Genomic DNA, 23,728 nt, shown 5'->3' with positions numbered 1-23,728 from the left:
GTACAATGTAGTATAGTATAGTGTAGTGTAGGATAGTGCAGTACAGCATAACACTGTATAGTATAGTATTGTACATTATAGTTTAGTATAGTGTAGTAAAATACAATGTAATATAGCATAGTATAGTGTACTACAGTACAATGTAGTATAGAACAATATAGTATAGTGTACTACAGTACAATGTAGTATAGTGTAGTGTAGTATAGTGCAGTATAGCATAACACTGTATAGTATAGTATAGTATAGTATAGTATAGTATAGTATAGTATAGTATAGTATAGTATAGTATAGTATAGTATAGTATAGTGGGTGAGGACATCCAGAGCCCTGTCTCCTCTACCACCCATAATCAATTCTATGTAGACAGATGAATCAGTTAATTTGTTGTTTAGGTTCACAGGTAAAAATAAATCTGTGTAAGCTGAGACTAAAGTGAGACTGAGTTTTACGAGTTTTACAAATACACACAACAGATCTCAGCAGTGACTGGTTACGGTGCTGCAGTTTCCTACAGTTTTAAATACAACACGAGAGAATAGTCTCACTGGCATCCTGACTGTCAGAAAACTACAGAGTTAACATTAAGTAGTATTTAAATTTAGTAAGCCAGTGTGGAGGGAATTTTACTTTAATCTGTTCATTTAGTATGTAGTAGAGTAAAATATAGCAATGAATCAGAGTTTTCTTAATGTAAAATCTAAATCTGTAAATGAAAACCCTTTATTACATCTCAAGTATGTACTGTAAAAAAAAATAAAAAATGTAATTAAAGTGGAGATATCCACAAAAGAAATGACACAAAAATAACAGTAGTATTTCATATAAAAAGTTTATATTACAGCAAATATGATTATAATGTTTAAAGTAATTGATATACATAAAATATAATAAAAAATATATAATATAATAATAATAATAATAATAATAATAATAATAATAATAATAATAATAATAAAAAAAAAATATATATATATATATATATATATATATATATATATATATATATATATATATATATATATATATATATATATATATATATATAAATAAACAGTTCTACTTTCCATTACATCAGCTTTGAAAATACTCACTGTCCAAAACTCTAAAAAATAAAACTTTATACTCAAATCTGACACAAACATGGACTGTACATAGAAAGCATTGCGAGGTGAAACCACACATAAATCCATTTTTAACTGAATTATTACTCCTCCCAGCATCCTGCATGTTTAGCTGTACATCAGCAGTATGAAGTAGACACTGTTTTCACAGATTACAGTCCATCGCAGGCCTGTTTTCAGAGTTCCTGATTATTCAAAATCTCAAAATAGCAGAGATTTGACTTTTTAAACATATTTGACAGATTGAGTCCAGCTGCATTTTTCACACCTATGCAGAGGATTCGATTTGGAGTTGGGAAGTGGCGCTGATGAGGTCTCTTGGAAGACTTTCTCTGGCCTCCTGCATTTTTCTCCTGGCTCTTTGGAAAGCCTCTGATAAAGGAAACAGAAACTTATGAACAATACAGAATAAAAACGCAAAATATACAGTATATATATTTGTTAACAGTAATGATAAACATGTGCTTATTTGTCATTTCACACAAACCAGGTCTAAAAGTAGCACTGAAAAGTTTTTTTTCCAGTTTTTTGGCTCCACTTGGCTGCAACCCAGAGATCTACATTTTAAATACTTTGAGCTGAAATACCAGAGCCACCTTGTATCCTAACAAGCTGATCTCTAACCTAATTTAGACTTTAAACCCCCACATCCTGAGCTCAGTGTGATTTCTTTACCCAGAATGTTGCACACAGCTCCTTGCTGACTGAATCCTCCCAGCTGGTCAAAAACCTTCTGTCTCCTCTTCTTCAACATGGCAGCATCAACAAAGGACCTTAAACAGATTCAACATGGACACATTAAACTACACTGTAGAGCAAATTAAAATATTTAGATTTAATATTGTGATAAATGATGATTTATTTCACAGAAGGTTGGATATTTATTCTGTGGACACCTACACACACATATTCAAGTCATGTTTGTTCTACTGTGATTAACCCTCCTGTTGTCCTCATTTACAGGCACCAAAAAATATAGTTTCCTTGTCTGAAAAAAATCCAAAAATTCTGCAAAAAAAATCCCCAAATTTCTGAAAATTTGCAAAACCTTCAGGAAGAAAATTCCAATAATTCCTTCAAAGTTTCCTTTCAAAGTTTAATTTTAAAAAAATACCCCAAGTTTGCCAAGAAAATTCTTGTAAATATTTTCAAAAAATGAGTAAAAATCTTCAAAAAAAATTCTAAAAATATCCAAAGTGATTCCATAGACTATGGACAGAGTCTGTCAGGAACATGATGTAAAACATCTGACAGAGCTTTGGATGTGAAATTAATTGGAGCTGCTAATTCTTTTTTGATTTAAAGCCAGTTTGCAACACCAGAAACTTGTGGTTTGGTGGCTGAGACGCTGATTTTCTTGTAAAATAATTTGAGTTTCACTTGAGAAATATATCTCTGATCAAGTAAATGAGCTGAATTTGGTTCCTAATGTTTCATCTGACACCATGAGGAAATAAAAGTAAGATAGACAGGTGTGATGGTGAAACTATTACAACAATATAAATCTAGCTATAGGAGACACATGATCAATCTGTAACAACGTGGATCCAGAGCACATCAGTCCCAGACATGTAGTGTTGTATGTTTTCCTTCCACCTGTATCTTACCGGGCTTGCTGGATGCAGTGCAGGTTAAAGGTGACACTCCCTGTGGTTTCAGTGCAAAAGCCGAAGCGACTCAGCCTCTCTCCCTGCAGACACACATGGAGGAAATAACTTAAAATAACATTCATTCATGTTGTCATTAGCTTAACATAAAACATCCATGTAAAATATCAGGGTTTGCATGTGTTGTATCAGGAGGGAAATGGATTGACTGCATTTGTTCGGCCTCAAGTGTACCAACATTGTGTCTGATGAGAAACAATGAATGCAACAAGAAAAGTGGCAATAAAAAAAAAAAGGTTTAATTCAGCACATTTAAAATTTAGGAAACTATATTTTTCTGAGTAAATCTTAGACAGAGCAATTAAGTAATGTAGTAGCAATCCTCTTGGTTTTATTTGTGTTTTTTATTCAAAAAAATAAAGAATAATATACATTTTGAAGTATATGAAGCTATCAAAAATAAAATGTTAATAATTAGCTGCAGAGTTTTCGGACGCTTTTTGTGTTTTCTATCATTTTTCTCTTTAGTTTTTTATTAGAAGAAGCTGATTCAGTCCAAATCTGGACTGAACAGCGAGTCGATCCGGACCCACCCTTACCTCATGTTATGAATATAATACATTATTATGTGTAATGAATTCTATTTCGAAATGTTTTTCCATTAATTAATAAAATAAATATGCACTGTAGCTGGAAATTATTCACAGCAATAATCACCAGTGGTTTTGATGTGGCTTATTTCCGGATCATAGACAGAGATTTTTGTTTGTTGTTGTTGTGAGTTCAAGATTTAACATCAAACACCAAATATATGTAATCAGCTGCTGAACCGCAGATACAGGATGATACCTTAAAACCACTTCCGTCTGGGTACTCTAGACTAAGTCTGAGTCAGAAATAAATATGGATTAACTGTCTGAGCGTTGTCTGTCTGTGTCAGGAGTCACACTGATACAACTTGTCATTTCTTCCACTATACGAGAATGCATTTCTACTCTATAGACTGTGCTGAACCAGAGCATATGCTGCTTAAAAAAAATTATAAGACAGTTCAATAAATGTTATTTATTCCGAATTTATCTGGGTCTCAACCTTTATTTAAATCTCAAGGAATCAATGAGGGTACACCTTCATTTGCAATGATCTGAAGAGTCCAATCAAATAATGATCAATAATGGATAAATAAACTAACAAGTTAAAATCAGAGTGGAGTAGTTTGTAATCATGCTGCTAAACTGACCTACAGGTACAACTGTGTTAAGTTTTAATGTCTGTTGTAAAATGTTGCAGGTGTGAGCAGGACTTAAGCATTAACAACAGACATTGGGTAACAACTCTGTGATCTCCTGTTCTAGAGCAGAAGATCCTGTTTATTCTGAACAAAATCTGCATCTTTGACCAGCAAAATAAAAACAAAATGATGATCTTCAACTATAAATAATCTTTTGTCATGCCAAGAGAGCTTCTACAGAGTGTTGAGCTCACCTTGAAGGTTCCCGGTATTCGGACGTAGCTGTGGTCTTCAAGCTCCGGAGAGCCTCCGATAAAGAAGCGCCTCAGTACAGAGGAAGTCCCCGTCTGAAGAGGCCTCCATGTGTGGCACGTCACTGTGTGTTTACCTGGCAACACACACAAACACACACAGACACACACAGATACACAAATATTAAGATAGAACTTCAATAATTAGTGATTATTCTGAGCATTTTACAGCAAATACCAACAACTTCTCCTGAAACCAAACAATCAAAATTAAAATATAAAATGTAAAAAATGTTTGTAAATCTTTATTTGAATTGCAGCTGTTTATTAATCAACCAGCTGAGAATTCTAATTATTTTGACACTATTTTCTGCCATTTTTAGAAAAGAATGATTTATGAATAAGCAGGAATACTATCTTGTTTTTCAGTGCACCCTGCGTACCGGGCATGGCAGGAAAAAGCAGATATCCATAGCCTTCAGTTCGGTAGCGCTGCCAGGAATCCAGAGAAAGAACCTTAAAGTACAGCACCGGCCACTGGAGAATAGATTCTGAAAGTAGAAACTAATGCATCAGTCCACTCTTTAAAATGCAGTAATCCACTGAAACACAATGACTAATACTAACCTTCACTCTCTTTTTCACTCATGTAGAAAGCCTCAAAGTTGAAGGGGTAACTGAAGAGAGCTACGTTTTCCTGTTGGAAGACAGGAAGCTGGGAGTTTAGAAAATATTAGTAGCCTTTTTCTGAAGCAGTTAACAAGTTTCTTACAGTTAATTAATACACACCTTCTCTAATGTTTTGGTCCGGCAGGTCTGAGTAACTCCTGACAGAGGCTGGAAGGGCAAGCTGGACCAATCTTAAAGAAGACAAAAATAATATCAGCCAAATTAAAAAGAATTCAACTGATCTTCAGAATAATCACAGACTGCATTTGACTCACTGTTGGGCAGTTCCATGAAGAAGTGGATGTACAAGTTATCATATTCAAATCCTTTAGCTGACACTGTGTAGAAAGAAGAAGAAAGACATGTAAACGCTACAGATTTTCAAAGGTGTCTGTGATAATGAGCATAGCCTTCATACTCACCTATCTCTCCGTTCATGAGGTAACGTAGAATACCTGCAGGAGGCTGAAGGAGCAAGAACGATTATAGAGCAGCATTTATGCAAAATGTCAGACACTTTTGCTCCTTTTTGTTGTCATACATGATAATTCTTTGGGTTTTAAAATAAAAGTTCCAAAGTATTTTACATAAAAGCAAATGTCAAATTAGACAAATAATGACAACAAATTCATACTCATTATTAAGATCCCAAACCTTCAATATAAACAAGATAAAATAGTTCAATCTAGTGGAGACAATGTGCAACAACCATCACGTAAAAGTGCTTTTCAGTAAAACAGATTATAATTTGTGGTACAAAAATGACCTAACAAATTAAATACTGAGGTTAAGACCCAGAGTTATTATATATTGGTCAATATATAATTGAGGGACTTTTGAAGTCCATGGGATATATCTTACATACATTTTTATTAAAAGTTAAAAAATGATTGTTTTTTATGTTCATTATGATCATGTCTTTACAAATTCCATAAATATTTCTTATAGAAACAATCACTTATTAATAAAAAATGAATGGATATCACTAAAATGTCAACTAAATAACCATCCAAATTTAATACCAACCACCTTCTAATTAGCTAAACAATAATAAAATGAGCTGATTCAGAAATAGTTTGGATTGTGTTCTTTTTATTAAGCTGAGATAATCATGACAGATAGTTCTTTTTTGGCAGTATATCAAATTTTATATGGAAAATAACAAATTAAATCATTTTCAACTAAGTTCCCCATTACAAAAACACCTCTCAAGACTCCAAGGCTTTCTGAGTTATTTAATATAAAGTAATCAACAGGTTTACTACAATATCTTTAGAAATAACTTTACATTTCAACTTTACTCAATTGTATATATAATATTTTAGAAGAATCTTTCTCTAAAAATGCCATGTGGTGTTTGGTTAGAATAAAAGAAATGTTGATTTTAGGCCTGAAAACTGCAAAAATGTCAACTATGATACACAAAGTCCCACTATTATATACTGATCCTATTTATGGTATGGTTTTATTTACATATTGGGAATTTTTCACAGTGAGTCAGTCTGAATATGTAACCTTGAACTCTGTCTTACCATTTCAAAGTCCTGTCCGACGAGGCTATTCAGGTACTCTTTGTGCCTCACGTAGAGCTAGAGACACAGAAAATTAATGTTTTCATGTCCTGGTAAGTGTGTTGTGAACTTTAAACCTTACATGATCTATACAGGACAGGAGATGAAGATAAACTCACATCTTTGTACATGTTCTGCTCCCTGTCCTTCTCCTCTGGCTTCATGGTTGTGGATATATTCTCCACAGTGAGACGCCAAACTTCTCTCCTGTCCCTGTCTGTTACGATTCTGCACGACAACACACACATCATACTGGCATTCATTTAATTATCAAGTATTTTTTATCCTGAAGGCATAGATTAATTATTTTTTTAATAATCTGTTCAATATTTGTCAGTATATTTAATCTGAAAAGTCATAGGACAGCGTTTTGTTGAGGTCAAACACTAAAAACAGGCTGATAAAACTATAATCACTATTTATCAATACTGTCGCTACTGTGCCTCAGGTTTGTTGAGAACTTGCCTGTAGGGCTCCTTGTTTTTGTTGAAATCAGGTTTTACGATGACTGTTCCACTGCCGTCTGTTTTTATAGTTATCAGCAAACACTCATTCTCTTTCTGGCCCAGCCTGAGAAAGAAAGCAAATACAGAGAGAGAAAATCACAACTGATACACACAATATAAACAGTTTAAAAGGAAAAAATAACCCCAGCAAATACAGTAAAATAGATTCCTTTGATTTAATAAAAAAAAAAAAAAACAACAAGCTACCCCCATCTAATTTACAGATTTATTACAGTGTGGGCAGGATCAACTTATCAGCACTGTGAATTCATTCCAGGTGTAAATCTAAAGGTTTTGATAAAACATCATTATCCACATACAGAAAACATGTAAGACCAGGTAGAACTTTATCTGAGTGAAGAGATAAGGTTGCAGAATCATTAACTTCTTTTAAATTACTTCTAAAAACCCACTTTTATAGATTTGCTTTAATGTGAGGTTTATTTTTAGTTTTATTGAGTTTTATTGTTTTATTTTGTATCATGTCCTGTTTATTTTAGATGTTCTTTCTTGTTTCATTTTACTTTCAGCTGCCTGGTTCTTTGGTGTGGCGTTGTCTCTCTAATTCTTTAATTTTCAAATTCTTTTGATTATTAATTTTAAACCTTAATCTTATTGTTCAATTTTTAAACCGCCTAGTTTCTTTGTTTGATATGATTGCTAATCTAGACAATTATTAATTTAATTTTTTATCATTTTTACTATTTATTTTAATTGACTGCTCTGACTTGTCTCCTATATCTTGCTTGATTATCATTATTATTATTATATTAGACTACTGGATGAGTCTTTTTGTCCTGTATTACCGACGCAGGATGATAAGACTGAACTGGGCTGAAACAGGGTGCTTGTGTTCATGGTCTCACCTTCCAGTAGGACCCAGGTCTCCCATGATGTGCATCGTCTGCATGGCATTATTCACCACATGACTGTTCTTCACAAACTCCTCTGTGGGCTCCCAGTTGATGATTTTGGTCTTCGGGATATTACAGTCCCTGTAAAACACAACAGACCAGGACATCAAATGACTGTTTAAATCAGTTAACATTGCATGTCCTGTGTGTGAGGATTAATAAATCAGAATCAGAAATATTTTATTGATTCCTGAGGAGAAGCTGTTTAACATTGCAAAACATCAAAAATGTCATCTTAACTGGCTTGCTAGATTCACAGAGCTACTTAACATACACCACAATAGACAGAGCTGTAGTTAACCTACATGGTGCGTCTCTCCTGTCGTCTGTGTCTCACGCTCGCCATCCTTTCAGCCAGGAAGGTCGGACTGGATTTGGTTGTGGTCAATAAGTCACCGGACTGCTGCATTCAGGATCAAAGACAAACAGCGATTTACAGTTACAGAACAGCCAACAGAATAAAGTAAATCTTCTATTTTTGAAGGCCTCTTGGAAATGCATTCCATCCTTTCAAAGCATTAGAAGGAATTGTAGTGTAATATTTCTTGGGTACGATGTGCTAAAAGTAAAAGATATAATTATGGCAAATGCTGTTAAAATGAGGAATAGAGTTAAGATGTGTACAAGCTACATAATGATGAAGGTTCTAGTAATCACTGATGTTTTGATGATGGTGTGTGTCTGTGAAGGACACACACACACACACAGATGGAAGATCACAAAGTATAACCGGTGTGAAGATACATGCTTTTTAGAAAAAGATATGTGGTGTACACAAAACATAATGGTGTAAACTTACAGCAATATAACTCTTAAAAGAGGTGTATCAGAAACATAACTTTACATAAAGGTATAACATGCATGAAATCTGTCTCAAAATAATAGGACAAAGTCAATACTGTCTGGGCATGTTCTCTGTAAAACATGATCTAATGATAACCTAATGTCTCCTGTAGAGAGAGATCTAGGGTGAAATATGATAACCTGACATCATGATCTGACCAATAGATTTAGAAAAGTATAATGATGTCAAAACTGTCTCTGCAATAATACACCCTATAGGCGTGGAAAAATGACCAACTCTCACAGCATAAAAGACGATGCACAGCTCAGTATCTCGGGTTTTTCTTGGGGTGTTAATCTCTGCTGAGAACTACTCCTGGATTTTTGTCAACAATAAATCCTGCTGCCTCTGAATGGTGACTCCTCCTTGTGATTTTTTTTGAAGATCTTTAACATTTGAATATGGTCAAATCTTGCCCCTGATTTGTGACTTAGATTCCACTTCATCAGAATCAATCAATCTGGATGAAGCTACTATAGGCAGGGTAAGAAAAACAGAAAATATTAGTCAACATACTGGGGATTTATTGGTTTTGATCTTTTCATGGAATTGGCTGATGATAGGAAAAATACTGAATTATCTCAACCTTCCATTTAACTTCCTAAAACCCATGCCATGCTGCCACACGTTAAGCTCCATGTACAGTAGGGCTGCCACAAACGACGCGTCGACGAATCGCCTGAGCACGATACGTCATCAAAAGCGGAAGTGAGCGCGCAATGCAACAGAAATCACCGTCCGAGTGGAGCGCGGAACACGCATGGACATCCGCGCTGCGGCGCGGATGTCCGCGCTGTATCGTAAACGCGGATGTCCACGCTGTATTGTGCATATATTATATATGCATATACTATATATGCACGATACAGCGCGGATGTCCATGCGTGTTCCGCGCTCCACTCGGACGGTGATTTCTGTTGCATTGCGCGCTCACTTCCGCTTTTGATGACGTATCGTGCTCAGGCGATTCGTCGACGCATCGTTTGTGGCAGCCCTAATGTACAGCATCTTTAAATAAAGAATAATGATGTAAAAGGCTTGAGGGACTGGAATCTGAGAAGGGCCTATTATGACCAGTAAACAAAGGACAGCCTTTTCTATTTTTGACTTTACTGTCAGATATGATTTTCCACACTGTCCAACACTTTACTAATCACACAAGGAAGCTGCTTCAGATTAAACAGAAATTCAGTCAGCTTGGTCTCATGTGCAAAAGGCAGTAAGTTTATTCTTTGGTGAAAACAGACATTTTTTTCAAAATCTACAACATGATTTTAGTTTGAATCTACTCTTAACTGCATATTATCTAATTATATTTCATGAAATAATATTAATTTGTCAATAGTAATCAATAGCAAACAAAGACAGGAAACTCCCCTACTCGTTGTTGAATGGTGGTGTCGAGTCAGAACCTACCATTTGGTGCAGTGGAAGACAGCTGGTGTAGCGGTCGTGGTCCGTGTACGTGAAAATCCTGTGATTCCGTCGGCCCTTGGTCCTGTTGAGGGCCTTGACTTCTGCGTGATACTGACGGTCCAGAGGGGTCTGACACGCCGCCTCGTTCTGGAAAAGCTCCATCTCATACTGGAACCACAGAGAAACAGGACAGTAGAGAGGTTCATAAACAGATTTATGTATATATTTGGCTGTAGGACTAGGATAGCAAACACTCAAAGTTCTACCTGACTGAAGAGCTTCTCCTGCCAGCCCACCACCACCTCCTCCTCATTATCTCCTGGAGACAGAGTAACAGAAATATCAAACCAAAAAGTTCAAACAAGGGTGGCATTGCGGCCCCAGAAATTTCCTGTAAATGTTTAGATAAAGATGTCTCCATATTTTCTACTAAAAAAGCTGCCATTGATCAATATGTCACCAACTTCTGAGGCCTCTAACATAAGTAGATTTTATGAGTGGCAAGTACTGTAAGTGAACGTTGCAGTTTGCTGTTATTTGATGAACAAAATGGTGATTATGATGCAAAAAATGGTGTGCAAAGGGGTATATATATGTTGTCACTGTATATCCAAAGTAAAAAATTCTTCCATGTTGTCTTCATGGTGAAGTTTATCAACATATGAGGCTTTTGGCATGTCAAAATGGCAAAAAATTTAATGTTATCTTACAATATGTATACTGGGGCTGCAATACCATTGTTGGTTGAAAAAGGTACCATTTTTTTCTATCTTCAAAGGTCAATAATTTAAAATTTGGTCTCTGTTGGAGTCATTCAATCATTTGAACGTACGGGAAACAATTTTGTGTCCAGGTCCTCACAAAATTTAACGGCTGAGAGCATAGTATTTCTGGAGATACTGAGGCCTATAAATGGCCTACCAGATAAGCTGTTTTGTTTTGGAGGGTGAAAATACAAAAAAATCCTCGTTTGACAGCATTAAAGGCTCTAAATTCAGCTAAAATATTTTTCCAGAACTTAATTTTGGATTCAAAATAGTAAACTGAACAAAATCTGAGTTGGTGAGCAACACTGTGATCTGAAATAATTCTGATGTCAGCTCACCTGATAATTACTAAGTCAAATCAGGCAAATGTAGAAAAAAACACACAATGTTTACTAAATATTAAGCAAAGAATGCATGTTGATGTTCATGCTTTCACTCATAGTACAGTGTGAATTTTCTCCTGGCCTTGAGCTGCTTCTCTGTGCAGGAGCACATCTTTTACCTGTCTGGCCTTGTGATGTGAGGGTCTCCAGCTCGATGTCTCCTCTGTCCTGCTGGAACAGAACCTGCTGCTGGAGGTGCTGAGAGAGGGCTGCGGTGGAGGTCACCCTCTCTATCCGCACCCTAAAAGGCGCAAACAAATGTTGAAATGACGTGTCAAACTCAGGATTGTGTGTGCAGAAGCAGATTCTTCTACTCCACTAGCATCACAGCTAAAATGTGCAACCACGACTCTTACTGGTGTCAACGGGACTAGGATTAAAGTTATAATTTCCACTTTTTGTTAGCTACCTACTTTATTCTCAAGTTTTTGACAGCATCCCGGGACCGATACACAGCTTCTCCGGTGTCTGTGTTCCAGCAGTCTGCCATGAATTCGCTTTTATAAAGTCCAGGAAATAATGTTGTTTCGATGCTAGCTCGTAGCAGTTAGCAGCGTTAGCTTGAGTTAGCACACAGCTCGTTTGTTGTCTTTTTGTCTTTTTACGCCCTTTGAAAAAACAAAATGGTAATTTTTTAGCTAGTTTTTCGTCACATTTGTAGATATAAGCAGCAAAAATCGTATCCAAATAGTTGATATTGTCAGTAACAGCTAACCTGAGAAGCTAGACACGGCAGTCGGATAGTTGTCGTTACCATGGAGATCCGGGTGATTCTTCTTCGTGTCCGGGTTTGTTGGCAGTTTCCAGGAGCATTACCGCCACTTATCGACCTGTAAAGAGACACCGACAAGAACAAGAAGGAAACGACTACGTTCTTTCCGCTGATTTGTCTTTTTAACGTAATTATTCATATACTTGAAGACATCCTAATGTCATAATGTGGTTTGCTTGTTGCAGAACTGATTCCTGTCCTCTTTATTCCACACTTAAACACATGGAGGCGTCAATTCAATTCCATTTCAATTCCATTATATTTGAAAACATGTCATCTCCTATAGCGCCTCCTGCAGCATAACTAAGGGACAGCTCAGGTGATCCCGAGCAGCCCTAACTGTAGGTTTTATTAATTAAATAGAAAGGTTTTAAGCCTAATCTTAAAATAGAGAGGACATCTGCCTCCCAAACCCAAACTGGAAGCTGGTTCCTCAACAGAGGAGCTGATATATGAAGGCTCTGCCTCCCATTGTGCTTCTGGAAACTCTGGGAACCACAAATAAATCTGTAGTCTGAGAGAGAAGAGTTCTGTTAGGATGAAAGGTACAATAAGGTTGTTAGGATAAGATGGACCTTGGTCATTAAGAGTTTTAGAATAGAATAGAATAGAATATGCTTTATTGTCATTATACAGTGTATAACGAAATTGGAAAAATACATGACCCACTATCTGTATGAAGTGTCCCCAGACTGTGACCCAACGATGCCACGAGGGTGTCCACTGAGGCGTCTCCAGGAGAAAGGACTTCATGACCACAGATGTCAGAGCAATGGGTCTGTAATCATTCAGTCCTGTGATGTTGGGTTTCTTGGAGACTGGGATGATGGGGGAGTGTTTGAAGCAGGAAGGAACCCGCATTGCTCCAGTGATCTACTGAAGATCTGAGTGAAGACAGGTGACAGCTGGTCTGGACAGGCTTTCAGGCAGGCAGGTGAGAATCGGTCTGGGCCTGCTGCCATCCTGATCTTTTGCTTCCTGAAGAGCCTGCAGACTTCTTCTTCACGGATCTTGATTGCAGGTTGAGTGTCAGAAGGTCGGGGGTGCAGGGCTGCAAAGAAGGGGGGATGGTCGGTGTGGGTGTGGGGTGTGACGTCCTTTTCTGCAATAGAACTGGTTCAGGTCGTCAGCCGGTTGTTGGCTTCCTACTGAGATGGAGGCCTATGACTGACGATCTCATAATTACGTCTTTGTATCTCATAATTATGAGGTAGCATGTGACTTTTTTGCAAGTGGAGGAAACAGGCTTCCATATGATTCCAACGTAATTCATGGATCGGAAATTTCCGATCAAACCTGCGAAGATTTCCGATCTGTGATCCATGTCTGTGCTTTAATGTTGTCTGCTGAAATGAGTCCGTAAGTCAGAGGTGTCCAACATGCGGCCCACGGGCCAAAACTGGTCCTCCAGAGGGTCCAATCTGGCCCTCAAACAGTAAAAACTACAGAGAAGACATTAACTGCAGATTGTAAATTAGTAAAACTATAAATTTAAAATAATTTCAAGACCATGACAAGTTGTTGTGATCATAAAGTAAAATACAAGATTGTTCTTTTGTCATTTGTGTCTCATTTTTGTAATATTTTGTCTTGTTTTTGTTGTTTTTTTTGGTCTGACATTTGTAGTTTGTCTCATGTTTTTTGTCATTTTGTGTTTCCTTTTTGTCTTGTTAGTGTTTTTTTGTCTTATTTTTGTCATTTTGTGTTTTGCTTTATTCGTAGTTTTGTGTATCATTTGTGTCGTTTGTCTACTTTTTTGTAGTTTGTTTATTTTTGTCTCTTTTTTGTTTTATTTCTTGTCGTTTGTCTAATTTCTTGTCGTTTTGTGTGTCGTTTTTGTAGCATTGCATCACATTTTTGTAATATTTTGTCTTGTTTTTTGTCTGACTTTTATCATTTTGATCATAAAGTAAATAGTATCGTTCAGTTCCAGATTTCTGTGACTAAATGTAGTGTTCCTTTGTAGACACTCTGTGATCTGGAAGTTGTAATGTCTAAATAATAAACTGAGGCATAATACTGCAGAAATTGATCTTATTTTTCTGAAGAAATGTCAGGTTGTTTATGATGTTTTGTAGAAAGATAATTTCTTAAATGTGTACTTTTTTGTACTAAAACAAAGAAATAAAAATGACAAAAGTGAGAAACAAAACGACAAAAAAGTAGACAAACGACACAAACGACACATAAAACAATGAATAAAGCGAAACACAAAATGACAAAAGTAAGACAGAAAAACACAAACAGGACAAAAAGGAAATGCAAAATGCCAAAAAACAACACATAAAATGACAAACATGAGGCAAACTACAAAAATCATCCAAAAAACAACAAAAACAAGACAAAATACTACAAAAATGAGACGCAATACTACAAAAACGACACACAAAATGACAAGAAATGAGACAAATGACAAAAAACAAAACAAAAAAAGAGACAAAAAATTAAACAAACATTACAACGTGCCAATAATGGACAAACTACAAAAATGACACCAAAAATGACAAAAACGAGGAACAAAATGACAAGAGCAGACAAACAACACACAAAACAATGAATAAAGCAAAACACAAAATATTGCAAAAATGAGGCACAATGCCACAAAAACAACAAGAAATGAGACAAACGGCAAGAAACAAAACAAAAGAGATAAAAAATTTAAACGTTACAAAGCGACAAAAAAGAATGGACAAACGACAAAAATGAGACAAAAAAGATCATTTCTGAAATGTGTACTTTTTTGCACTAAAACAAAGGAAACATTTGGAGTTGTGGTTATTTATAGGTTATTATGCTGTGATTTATTTATTTATTTATGTAGTATTTTTTAATTGGGCTGAAAATGTGGTCCATGGACTAAAGCCGCGATTCCACAAGCATCTACTCGGCACGGTACGGTTCGCCACTATTGTATCTGTCTCGGCTCGTCTCGGTTTAGTTGTTTTTCCATATAGCCTCATCGTGGGTGGAGTCGTCATAGCGCAGCGAGCCGAAAGTCCCTTAACGTCATTTGTGTGCGACACAAACGCAACATAGCGGAGACGATGGTTCACCTGCTGCTCGGTCTGTGGCTTTCTGTCAGATTCAAAGTAATAGAAGAGTCGGAGAAAGCTGAGAGCAGCGAGTTGGAACACTAAGGAGACACACAGGAGAGTTTGGGAGGCGATGCAGCAGTATCAAGCTGAAGACAAGAGGATATGAACTAGACGACATATGAGGGTAAGCTAATGCTAGTTCGCTAGCTATCGTGTATCAGTCCTGTGAACGACCCTGTAATGGCTGCAGTTTATCGCTATTAGGTATTAAAATATGTATGCTGTGTATGTGTTTCAGGTGGCTCTCTTGTGAGACTTCATGGGATTTACCTGAAGCAGCAGCACATGAGCCTGCAGTGGCACAAGGTGTAGAGGAGGAGGACAGAGATGTACAGGATGCACTGATGCACTACGTCTCATGCAAAAGTTAGAAGTTATTCTTCTCGCTATACTTCTGTTTTTCTGTCCCCGGACTGCTATTGTTTTCTTTAATGCAATTCTGACAATAAACTTTTGTACCTTTTGCAAATGTGTCTGTGCTATTGTTTTATTTGTGAAGGTTAGCAAGATTACATGACAAATTAAACACCAAAACATTAAAACAGCTGTTTTAAGAATATTCCAGTTTGATAAATCAGTATTGCTTTGGTGTAATTCAGTCAACGGAATTATGAACCATAAAGGAGTTTGTGTTAAAACATGTTAAATCCCATTAAACATAAATGCATTATTAGGGAATACAGAATTGTTTGGTTCAGACTGTTGACTCTTTTCCTACCAGTGTCTTAACAGACAAAATGAAAAGTTATGATGCAATCACATAAGTCACAAAATAGTTTATTAGTCAGCAGCAAAATCAGAACTATTTACAATGTGCAAAGTACAAACTGTGGTGGGCCTGTCCTACAGTGGAGGGCTAAAAGTAAAACTATATACAACTAAATCTCAAGTCTCTGGGAGGTGGACTCTGGCTGCCCACTGCCTGCACCAGCTGCCCCAGTACACCCAGCACTGCCTGCACCAGCTGCCCCAGTACACCCAGGAATGACTGGTTGAAGGCAGCATTCTGGACCATCTCCTCCCGCTGTAAGGCCGCTTCATTCTCTCTTGCCTCGCTGAGGAGCAACCAGATGTTCGAGAGAAGGAGCGGAACCGTGCCCAATGCTGGGCATGGTTCCGCTCCTTCTCGGCCTGCATCTCCACAAGCACGCTTGGAAGGTCCAATTTTCTGTTGCACCTTTTCCTCTTGCCTAGACCAAAGACAGAAAAGTGATCAGAATCAGCTTTAGTAAGTACACAACATGCAAGGAATTTGGTTTTGGCTGTTGGTGTCACACTAGGAATATGGAAGAGAATAATAAAAAAATAAAGAAACTATAGAAAGAGGAACAGGAAGAAAAATGAAATAGCAAAATTAAATTAAACAATATATACAGAAATTTACAGCTAGACTGGAATAATCACATTAGCATTAGTGGCAGGTGAGACAAACTAATCCCCCAGCAACCTCTCTGACTCAGAGTGTCGCGTGGAGATTAAATCTTCAGTACAGATGCACAGACCGAGAGCGTTTTCTCCAGAGTGCTCCACCTTCACTTTCTAATCTCCTGGTAGCAGAAAGTGTGATGCCAAAAGAGCTTGTGCTGCTCCGTTTTTTTTTTTTATAGAGGAGAGTCTCAGAGGCACTCTTAGAACTCGGTGCCACCTTGAGAAGACGGGGGCAAAGGAAGACCTGCTGAGAGATGAGCAGTAACACAAAGCCATATTTACTTACAAGCACCTACAAGGTAAGTTACATTTATATTCATGTACTTATTCAAATTTCTAAGTAAGAAGCTAATGCAGCTCATGTTCTTAAAACAATTACCATACAACAATACTGACACATGGTTATCATATGTCTTACACTAAATATATAAATTCATCAATCTACAATAAATGTCATATTCTATTAATGACTTACAAATAAAATGTAAAGCTTTCATTGCTATTTGAAATATGACAGATACACTAAATACTACAGAGACTGTACATACCATTACCAAAACAACCTTTCACTAACAACACACACAAACATGTCATTTCATGTTACATATTTATTCATGCTCTTTAACCCAGTCCTCATGGCTTGACCTACAACAAAAATAAAACCTATTGTTTAATCAAGATCTTGTGACCCATGTTGTTACTGCAGAAACCTACAACTTCATTCTGTGACAGCCATGTACAACTACATACTGTAATTGCCTCAATATTTTTCCAATTATCACTAAGATTTACTAAACACTTGCTAAAAATAAAACACACAAAACAAATAAATAAATGCACTACTTTGACCACAACATTACAAAAGCACATCTAAATATACAATCACTACAACACAAGTTACACATAGCTGCATATTCACAGTAGAACTATGCAAACTACTTACAAATGAGCTAAACTACCTCTATCATTTCTAAGAAAGAAAAGGGTCATCACCTACATCTTTAAATTAAATACCAACATGTTCCTCTCCTCTAACTGTGGCAATACAATGAAAAAAACATGCAACAATAATATCACAGACCCTCTCAAGGCTGACCCTGAAGGGATGTACACACTGCAAACAAGCTTTCAAAAGACCTATAATCATCTACATCTCTGCTCTTATCCTACACTGAGCCTGCTACAAGTTCTGTTGGTGGTCACACTAAAAAGTCATCACTCGAGGTTGACATGATAACCCCTGTCACCCAGCACAACACTATCAAACGCTCCTATACTGTATAATGGATACATAAGCATATACTGAAGGAGGTAGACAAGTCAATTATATTGTTAAACTCTTTAGACTGCTGACCATGTTGTAATCTGTTGCTCACATTAAAGTCATGATAAACCCTCCAGTCATGAACAGACCCACGCCACTTGGCCTCCACATTAAAAATGATGTATGCAGCATCACATATGATCTTGACAGTGCAGAGAATGACAGATGTTGGACTATGATGCAGTCTTTAACATTTTGAAACTGTAGTCAATCTACCTCTAACCTACCTGCACATTTATGCTGTGAATGGACTTCCTGTTCACATAATCAGCTTCACTATGTGAGGCAGCTGTGATGGGGATGTGGTGCCATCTATGCAGCCAATCACACTGGGAAATCCTAAAAGAAATTAAAATTACTAATCCCACTCTGACGTTGCAACATGATGTCATTAACAGAATATGATGTAAAATTAATTTTACAGATCTCTACATCATTCATCTGCAATCCTGTGAAACTCCTCCTTGATGGCTCTGACAGGTTTAAGTCCAGGGAAAACCACAAAGACGAGTAAAAACCCTTTCAAGGCCAAGCACACTTTCCTGCCTCCCCTGCACACAGTTGCCTTACTGAAGTGCTCTGCACCTCTGACATTATATGAAAAAGTTCCATTTGCAAACAACCACAGTGCAACACACAATGTCTGCTGGGATGTTAGAGCATGACTGCGGTTGCTAATGTTGCAAATGTAACGACAGATTACGTTGTGCATGTAGATTATGGACTGTGATGTGAAACAGTACCACTCTAAAAGATAATTGTCCAGAAATGCAACATCTATGCACAGTCTGATAACAATCTCCCAAAAAATACTTAATTCTGTGCACAGTAACTCTGCTCCTTCATCCACTGCACCATTAATCAAAGGACATGACATTTTGACACACAGCAGAACTAGGCTTCACAAAAACTCACTTGCTGACTGAATGAATGACAAAATCAAATAACATATGTGGCTGAAAAAGGCCAGAGACAGAGAGTAACTCAAGGTTTACTGAGATAAACCTGGTCCCGACCAGGTTACATTCATAGACTCCGTTACTACAGTAACTAACCAAAAGCTTTACTTGCCTCTCTTTCTGAAACAGGCTAGAGTTACTCCTCTGTCTCTAGTTTGAGCTACTTCCCCTTGTGAAACAGAAAACCCTGAGTTTCCCTCATTTCAGGGTTAACAAACTCAGAATTTTCACTAAACCTACTGTTACAAGATTTTTTTATATTATCATTAATGATAATATAAAAACCTTCTAACATTCCCTCCTGTTTATCATTAATACATTCCTTTATGATCAACACTGCCCGCCGGCTGCTCTGCTAGCTGGCTGCAAAATGTGGACTGGATTTGCTGAACGGGTCTCAATTAGTTCATTCGAACTTATTTAGACCCGACTCCGTTCAGAAAATCCACTCCACATTTTGCAGCCAGCTAGCAGACTAGCATCGAGCAGCGCTGTGGCTAACCAACTTTTCATCACAACCTCAGACGGTCTCTGATCGCAACATGTCGGCTGTGTGGAGATTTTTTTCGCTAGACACACCGAAAAGCAAGACGGCAAGATGCGATGTCTGTAAAGCCGGTGTACCGAGAGGCGGAAGCTGCGTGGCGACCTTCAACACGACGAACTTAATCAGACATTTGAGAACGCACCACACTAAAGAGCACGAGGATTTTCTATCCATGGGGCAGAAAGACCACAGGGGGAGGCAGGAACCACTTCTGGAGGCATTCCTGAAACAAGGTAAACTTCCTCCACACACCGGGAGAGCTAAAAGGATCACCGAGAAGCTGCTAAACTTCATCCTACTCGATGACCAGCAGATATCAGTTGTAGAAAATGAAGGATTTCATGCCTGATTGAAAACTAGCAGCCCAGATGTAGTCTACATCCATGCAGGGGCGGTTCTAGACTGTTTTTACTGGGGGGCCCGAGGTGTTAAACCACAGGGGCACATTAACCCTCCTGTTGTCTTCACCTATGGGCACCCAAAAAATATTGTTTCTTTGTCTGAAAAAAATCCAAAAATTCAGAGCAAAAAAATTGAAAAAAAATTCAGAAAATTTGCAAAACCTTCAGGAAGAAAATTCCAATAATTCCTTAAAAGTTTCCCTTAAAAGTTTTATTTAAAAAAAAATCTCCAAATTTGGCAAGAAAATTCTTGTAAATATTTTCAAAAAATGAGTAAAAATCTTCCTAAAAAATCCTAAAAATATCCAAAGTTGATTCCATATATATCAGTAAAACTTCTAAAATTGACCAAAATCACGCAAAATTCGTTGGATGCATCAACTGAAACAATGAGGTTATCAGGGCCCATTTGAAATCAGTCATATGGAACAGAAGTGGTTTGGTTTCCTGCCATTCAGAATCCTAGAACAATAGGATACAGTGGTCATGCTGTCTGGAAAACTGGATTTAATCGCAATAAATCACATTTTTGTCAAATAGCAGTATTTGACTCAACTATGCACATGAAAAGTTGACGTTTTTCTGAGATCAATCGGTAGTACATATAATCTCAAATTCTCATTGTGTCTGATGCGGGTGTGTGTTTTAGTCCACTGTGACTGTGATTATTAACTCCTGGGTCAAACATAACCCTCAGACAGTCTTTGTACCATGGTGGTGTACAGCTTTAATGAAAATATAAACAAAAACAAAGTTTGATTTTTTTTTTTTTCTAATGTTGGGGGTCACTTTAGGAAAAGTCATCAAATTTCACGTTGAAAAAAAGGTCATTCAGAGGTTTTTCTCTGCCATTAAACATTGACCCTAAGACAACACAAGAGTTAAAATACACTCAAAGAAAACAGCAGCCAGGGAGCGTTTCGAGACAGGTGGGGGACTCCCAGTTAGACCAGGAGACTTGTTAACTGGGATAGATGGATGGATGGATGGATGGATGGATGGATGGATGGATGGATGGATGGATGGATGGATGGATGGATGGATGGATGGATGGATGGATGGATGGATAGATAGATAGATAGATAGATAGATAGATAGATAGATAGATAGATAGATAGATTATTAATCCCAAGGGAAATTCAAGAAGTGATTGAAAGTCAGCAACCATTGGAAGGTATCGCAGATGATGATAATCTGGACAGTTTGGTAGGGAAACAGTCCAATACTCATTAGCTTTAGTGTGTACTATTTTCCCCAGCAGGTTAGCATATAAGCTAAATAGTTTTGTCTTTTGCTCTCTGATTAAAAAAAATATTGTCATGGCTTCAAGTCTTGAAATCTTATGTCTAATGTTGGAATTCTTTTCCAGAAAAAGATGAGCAGAGCTTGAACCAGATGTTGGAGGAGCCGGAGCAGAGCCAAGAAAACCAGCCGTCTGTAGCAGCAGCAGGCGGTATCTCCAACCCAGTCAGCAGGCCAAGAGGGAAACGACTGAACCTCCACGAGAAACTGGCCGTAGAGTTCCATGAGCGTAAATTACAGTATTTAAAAGAAGAGCATGAACTCAAGATGAGAATCCTTCAGGTTGAGTTGTCGATCAAAGAGATAGAGAGAGACACAAAGCAGCAGCAACAAGTTAGTGTTCTTTGTAACGGCGTCCCCGTTAACGTTGTGACTTTGTGAATTAAAAACATTACAGTACAATAACAGTTCAGCCAAATTTTATGAAGCAATGAACCATCTCCATCACTTCTCTTCATCTTTGCCATTTTCAGAGTATGACACATTAGGCAGAGAACACAAAATGTAATACATAAAGCAAAATAACACAAATGCCATCACTTGTTTATCGTTCTACACGTTTGTTTTTTTTTTTTTGTTTTTTTTTTTATTTATTTAATGAAAAGTGCTGCAAAGCAAAGGTGTCTCTGTAAATGTGTCCAGTTTCATCATTGGCTACTTCTGCCATGGGAACATGTGGCTCATTGCAATAATCAGTTGGTGGGTCAGAAGGTTCCATATGCCAAAAAGCTCAAGGTGATAAGTACCTGTAAGGAGGGAGGTGTGGAAGTTCCCCTCACTGAGGCACAGGAAAGCTTTGTCTGAAGCAAACAAAAGATCTCAGCTGCATTGTGTTTGTACGTATGAAAACACAAACTCATTCAGCAGGTTACTTCTATCTCTGAGCTATCTTCTTTCTGGTCTTGGTGGTGGTCTTTCAGCTTCATTAATGTACTCAAGGTAGTCCATTTTCACTGTGAGGCCTACAGCCTTTACTCTGAAGTTTAGTCTTGACTTAGACCTGGGTTAGCTCTGGTCTCCTGTCAAGAAAGGAAATTATTTAACTCGAGACTAAGACAAGTCTGAGACTATTTTAGTCCATGTCTGAGACCATTTTAGTGAGTCCTGGTTTATAATGTGATTTAGTCGAGAACTAGAGCTCAATCCCTGTACGGGAAACCGGGCCAATTAGTAGTGATGACCAAATGAAGCTTTCTGAAGCTTGTATCGGAAAAAGGGTTCATTACTTGAAGCTTCTATACACAGTTTTCTTTGGTGGCATCTGGTGGCCAAAAGTATGAAGAGCAGCTTGAATCTACAACTTGAAATGAGCTGCGCCATTATGGTTGTGGATTCTACAGAGTTGAGTTGACAGCTGTTTGACATCATACGACAGTTCTGTCTGATATCAGCTGTGGTGCTATGAACATGTAGGTTTTTGGGGGGAAAAAATAGTCTTTTGTTTACTTGATGAATAAACTTTCCTTGTTTAGACGTTCCATGGTGTGGTCTCCATTTACTTGGGATATCTTGATGTTTGTTAACATAATAGATAGACATTATATATAAAAATGTAGAATATGATCCTACAATAACTTGGGAGTATGCATGTGCTATGAAGTCCCTGCCTCCAAGTGCTTTTGTAATTAATTAACCAGCAGACAGGTACGTTTATATGTAAATCTGTTGTGTAGGACTAGATGTTGATATCCCTTCTTGCATACATGAGACACCTAAGACTCTGGGATGGTCCAGTGAGTGAGTTCATCTTCTGGGTTATCAAGTGGGTGCCCTCCTTCATCTGTGTTTTGCTGATAGGCCCACGACATCTCCAGAGGGTACAGCAGTGAATCCCAGGTTCACCCTCTAGATGCCGTCTACTCACCTGAAGGCCCAGGTGGAGTCCTTTCTCTTCATCTACAGCCACTGACTTCCCTTTTCAGCAACTCTGGAGAGGTCCTTGATCTCCTGTCGGTGGGCCTTCCCACGTACTCCCATCTCCTGGAGAAGCCTGGATGTGGAGGTAGCTACGAATCCTCTGCAGCCTACTTTGACTGGTCAGACCCTCACCTTCCAGCCTCACTGTTTTGCATCGGCAGCAAGCTCCATTTACCTCAGCTTCTTGCACTCATCGGCCTCCTCTACTGAGCTCTCCCAGGGTACTGTGAGCTCAATGATGTAAACATGTCTAAGTAAAGCTGACCATAGCACCAGGTCTGGTCACGACCTGCGCTCTCAGGTGGGAAGCAGAGCTTTTGGTCCAGGTCTACCAGCATCCTCCAATCACAAGCCCCTCTCAACTGCCCAGATCCTGGGCAGCTGAGATGGGCCCGCCCAAGAGGACCCTCACCCTCCAGGACAAATGCTGTTTCTTGCCATCAGGTGGACGTGGGTGGAAGATCGTGAACACTCATCCGCTGCATTTCCAGCACTAGTGCCAGACACTTTACCACCTGGTTGTACCGCCAGGTGTAACGGCCTTGAGCGAGGCTGGCCTTGCAGCTCACTAAGATGTGTTTGAGTGTAGCTGGAGTCAGGCAGAGTGAGCATGTAGGGTCTTCACCATACCATTGGTTGAGGTTCTTCGGTGATGGTAGGACATCATAGGCCACCTTGATGATGAAGCTTGCTCTAAACGTCT

At 38.0% G+C, this 23,728-nt stretch overlaps 1 protein-coding gene across 2 annotated transcripts; it reads right to left on the bottom strand.

Moving 5' to 3' along the window:
* Positions 1 to 1,056: 1,056 nt before the first annotated feature.
* Positions 1,057 to 12,084, bottom strand: mks1 (MKS transition zone complex subunit 1). 2 transcript variants are annotated; one of them, XM_023295963.3, is made up of 19 exons: positions 11,996 to 12,084; positions 11,694 to 11,888; positions 11,400 to 11,521; positions 10,397 to 10,449; positions 10,131 to 10,298; positions 8,176 to 8,273; positions 7,823 to 7,951; positions 6,916 to 7,020; positions 6,570 to 6,678; positions 6,412 to 6,468; positions 5,302 to 5,344; positions 5,155 to 5,217; positions 5,000 to 5,070; positions 4,838 to 4,907; positions 4,654 to 4,761; positions 4,214 to 4,347; positions 2,729 to 2,811; positions 1,797 to 1,894; positions 1,057 to 1,493 (listed from the first exon to the last, which is right to left on the bottom strand). In XM_023295963.3, the coding sequence occupies exons 2-19, from the start codon at positions 11,768 to 11,770 to the stop codon at positions 1,390 to 1,392; spliced, it is 1,692 nt and encodes a 563-aa protein (XP_023151731.1). In that variant the 5' UTR covers positions 11,771 to 11,888; positions 11,996 to 12,084; the 3' UTR covers positions 1,057 to 1,389. The 2 variants fall into 2 exon arrangements, with proteins under 2 accessions (XP_023151731.1, XP_023151730.1); XM_023295962.3 differs by having other exon boundaries at positions 11,694 to 12,051.
* Positions 12,085 to 23,728: the final 11,644 nt, after the last annotated feature.

This window comes from Amphiprion ocellaris, chromosome 14 (genome assembly GCF_022539595.1).
Source record: "Amphiprion ocellaris isolate individual 3 ecotype Okinawa chromosome 14, ASM2253959v1, whole genome shotgun sequence".
Taxonomy (NCBI): Eukaryota; Metazoa; Chordata; class Actinopteri; family Pomacentridae; genus Amphiprion; species Amphiprion ocellaris.
The sequence above is the reverse complement of the archived record's forward strand: the minus strand, read 5'-3'. Positions and strand labels throughout refer to the sequence as shown.

What these genes read in the sequence shown, in the direction of transcription:
- mks1 (XM_023295963.3), bottom strand. Translation starts at nt 11,770, where the DNA reads ATGGCAGACTGCTGGAACACAGACACCGGAGAAGCTGTGTATCGGTCC. An exon ending in GTCAAAAACTTGAGAATAAA is followed by an intron (nt 11,522 to 11,693) that starts GTAGGTAGCTAA and finishes TGCGCCTTTTAG; the next exon opens with GGTGCGGATAGAGAGGGTGA. An exon ending in AGGAGAAGCTCTTCAGTCAG is followed by an intron (nt 10,299 to 10,396) that starts GTAGAACTTTGA and finishes CTGTGGTTCCAG; the next exon opens with TATGAGATGGAGCTTTTCCA.